Source organism: Meleagris gallopavo, chromosome 16 (genome assembly GCF_000146605.3).
Source record: "Meleagris gallopavo isolate NT-WF06-2002-E0010 breed Aviagen turkey brand Nicholas breeding stock chromosome 16, Turkey_5.1, whole genome shotgun sequence".
Taxonomy (NCBI): domain Eukaryota; kingdom Metazoa; phylum Chordata; class Aves; order Galliformes; family Phasianidae; genus Meleagris; species Meleagris gallopavo.
The window spans coordinates 14,117,517-14,121,471 of NC_015026.2; the positions used below are offsets into that span (position 1 = coordinate 14,117,517).

The 3,955-nt window shown below is 45.3% G+C and overlaps 1 protein-coding gene across 1 annotated transcript in view; it reads left to right on the forward strand.

The window, feature by feature from the left end:
- The first annotated feature begins 7 nt into the window (after positions 1–7).
- Positions 8–3,955, forward strand: part of CRAMP1 (cramped chromatin regulator homolog 1) — a 39,193-nt gene continuing 35,245 nt past the window's right edge. The window contains 2 exon segments of the mRNA XM_010719894.3: positions 8–487; positions 489–603. Coding sequence (XP_010718196.2) covers positions 215–487; positions 489–603 — 388 coding nt within the window. The 5' untranslated portion in view covers positions 8–214.

The following is a 3,955-nucleotide window of genomic DNA, read 5'->3' on the forward strand; positions in this document are numbered from 1 at the left end:
GGAGCCCCGCCGCCTTTTGGGCCGGTTTGGGGGGCTTCCCGCGGAGCTCTCCCCTCCCGCCCTCGGCACAGGTTGTTGGGTCGGGACAGCAAACGAAAGGGGATTTAGTAACAAACAACGGCGGCCATGTTGAGAGGAATTTCTGCAGCTAAACTTCTCCCCTCTCAGCCCAGGGGTTTCTCCCCCTCTCTGGGGGGCTCCCCGGTCTGACTTTATGTCTCTCTCCTTTCTTTCTCTCCTCCCCAACAGGATGACAGTGAAACTGGGCGAGAGCGGCGGGGAGGAAGGGGTGAAAAAGCTGGGCAAGAGAGCAGGAGGAGATGAGGAGTCCCTGGAAGAAGAAGGGGCAGGAGGAGGAGGAGAGGCAGCTCCAGGCAGCAGCAGCACAAAGAAAGAAGAGAAGATCATCAACAGCAACACTACCAGCCAGCCCCCCGCCGAACCCCCAGTTTAGCCCCAGGCCCCCGGCTGTCCTCCAGCCCTCCCACAGCCAGGACCAGCATCATTTTCTCAGGTCCAGTGTCAGACCTCAGAGCAAGAGGCTGAAGAAGGATTCCCAGGCATCCTCTTCAATTGGCAGCAGCGCAGCTGTAAAAGGCAAAGGTACTGTATTTTGGCACCCCCCCCAGAACCCGCAGGGGGGTGGGGTGTGGATGGGCCACCTGTGTGTATGGGGGTTGTCATTCTCTTCCTGCAGATGCCATCTTTTGTTTGGTTTTGGGGAAGGAGCTGTGGGGCCTGTTTCTCACAGCAGCTGAAATCTTCTTTGTGTCCCAAGGCTTCAACTTCTCTGCTGCCCACTGTCCTGTTCCCAAAAAAGGGGGGTGGGGGGAGTGGGGGTAGGCTGGGTTTGTATGTGGAAGAGGAAAATTCCATTATTGGAGCAGACCTTCCATTCCTTCCTTGCATTTCATCACTTGAGTTTTAGGAAATTTCTGTATTTTCACTAGGAAATTAGACTCTAACAAGCTGTGTAATCAGATTGCTGCGCCCTGAACTCTGTCACTGAATAATAAGAAATTCACTGGGTGATAGCTTAATAAAAGGGGGGAAAAGCAAACCCCGAGATATTGTTGATTTTGCCCAATGATTTCTGTGACTGTTTTAACCATGGAACTACTTCGGAAGTGTCTTTGAGGCGCACGTTTTGAACTTTTTGTTTCCAGAGGTTTGTGAGTTGCCCTCACTGTATTATATATCAGAGCAGAGGGTGGGTTTTTGTTGTTTGGTTTGGTTGTTGTTGTTGTTGTTGTTGTTCTCTTTTAAGGTTTTCATCGCACACATCTATGTGTACATGTACATATGTGCCTGCATGCATACGTACACACATATATATGCTTTTCTACCTCAGCATTGAGGATGAGAATGTGACTTCTAGTCAGAGCTGTTTCTTTCTGAAGTAGCTGGGAGGCAGCGAGGCCATGTGAGTCTTTGGTGCTATTGTGTTTGCTCGGCTCTCCCCAGCCAACACCTGGCGCTATAACTGTGCTGTGCTTGACATTAATCTTGGGTACCTTGTACAAAAGTACTCAAATATTAATTTCTGATACATTTTGAGAGAAAATAACATTTACAGGTTTCTTCAAGACTAGAAATAGCCAAGTTTATTCTTGTCCGCTGAAACAAAATAAAACTCTGCAGCTCAAGTGCATGTTGGGCATTGCCTCACTTTTTCAGTCCACTGCAGTGCAGGGCAATAGGTGAGCATTAAGAATTGCTGTAGTTTTGTGTTACGGTAAGCAAGCAGCCCTTTGCACGTGGTGGTATTTTAGTTATTGCCATATAATGAGAAAACCCTGAGCTCAGTTGTTTGACAGTCAGTTTATGTAATTGGCTGAGGGATTCTTAGTGTCTCAGTAAGTCCGCTTTAAGACATTAAACTTTTTTGTTTTAAGTGAAGGTCTTCTGTGTGTGCTGTTGGAAGATAGAGCAGAAAGGGCTGCGTAATTTTTCTCCCAGCTGCATTAAACCAAATAAACAAACAGATGGAATACCCAGGAGTGTTTAGCTACAGACAATTATTTCAAGGGTTGTAAGTGGTATTAAATGGAAGGAGATGTTTATTTGTAGTGCATATTGTCCATCATGGACAAGTGCATTGTATGCATTTGAAATAATTTTTTCGCTCTGAAAATGAATGCACACATGCACAGAGATGACATAATTTGTTCATGTGTATATTTGCATTTGTACATAAATACTCATTTATGATTTTAGAGGAGAGGAGTTATTCTTCCTGGGATAAAACACAGCTAAGAATGAACTTAAGTTTATTTTGCAGTTCAGATTCTAAAAGAGCCATAATAAAACTATATACAGAATAAGCCATCTTATTTCAGTAATTGGTCATAGACTGGTAATTGCTGTACTTGACTACACTGTCAGGTTTGGGGAGACTTTCTTAAATTGTTGGGAGTGACAGTCATTGGTAGAATGACAGTTGTAGTTTCCCTTCTTGAATTATAAGACCAGCCACGTCTTTGCCTGGCTAGCTTAGATGTGAATGTATTAAAGCTGATTTCCATTGTATGGAATGGATTGTAACTGCCAGCTGTTGGAGAACAGACCTGTGCAGTGGGGTCCTCTCTATGGAGGTTGCTCCAAAAGTAATGCCTCCTAATAATTTCCGTGGAAACTTCAGCAAATCCAAAGAGCACAGTGGCACTGTTTATTAGAGCACATTCTCAGCTAACGAACAACTAAACACCATTTTTCAGCATAGGTACCTCTGGTGGTGGTGCACTTTTGCCAGTGATGAACAAGACCTGCATGTCATGCCCATACAAATTGCAGCAGTGGAGGTGCCCCACTGTCCCCGCTGCTGAAATGCACCACCCTCCTCCTCTCTGTGCTCACATCCATTGTTTAGTTTCCATTGGTGTTCAGCAGGTGTTGATGGATGTCAGTGGGTGCCGTTTTTCCATATGGAGGAATTCAGTGACACACCTTTGCTCCATGTGCACTTCCAGGTGCCCTTTTGTCAAGCTGCCCCTCTGCTGCCATGTGTCACACAGCAACAAAAGGTAATGGGATATTGGTGGGAAGGTTCAACCTCTGCTGCCGTCCCACCAAAAGAGATGGCTGACATTGTGGGCCAATGTAGTGAGGTAGGAGGCATTACTTTTGGAGCAGTGCTCATGTTTTGAGTTCTTTACATGCAGAGCTCCATACAGAGATGCTTTCCAGGTTTGTCTGAGTTCTCTCTAATCCAGTGTTAGGTTCTCAGAATTTATAGGGCTTTGCATTCCCAATGAAGTGTCCCTCTAAGCTGACTTCTAGTAGAGAACCAGTTGAACATTGAAAATTTCCAGTAAAGTTGGGACTTAAATCCCTGTGCTTGCTGTCCCATCAACTTTCTCTTCCCCTCAAAGTATAACAAAGATAAAGAGCTTGAATGCCTTCAGCAATCTTTTGTGTCAGCCCTGGAAATTTGAATCTATTTTATGATTTGCTTGTCACAAGCAGTGTGATAACTGCAAAGGTGACACTGATCTTGGTCAGAAGGGCTGTTCAGACCACTCCTAGATTTGGTCCACTGAAACCAGGAACTTGTTTCTGCTGTGATCTTTTAATAACAGTAGGTAACTCTTAAGGTTATATCAAAGTGGGCCTGCTTTCAGAATCTGTGTATTCTGAAGTGGAATCTCTTTGCTATTATTAATAATAATGCTATTATTGGTTGTGGAGCCCCATCCCTGCAGGTGTCCAAGGCTGCAGAAGGGCCCTGGGCAGCCTCATCTTGGGGGGGGGGGCAGGCTGCCCACAGTAGAGGTGGGACTGGGGGGGGGGGGATATGAGGTCCCTTCCAACAAAACCATCCTTTGATTAAGAAGTGTGATTGTTAAAATTAATGTCTTTCAAATGGTCGTTACCCAGCAGGCATTAGTTTGTTCTAGTTGTGTCTTTAAAAGCCATTTCGAGGTGGTAGTATTTTCAGTTTGTCACAGATCTTTTT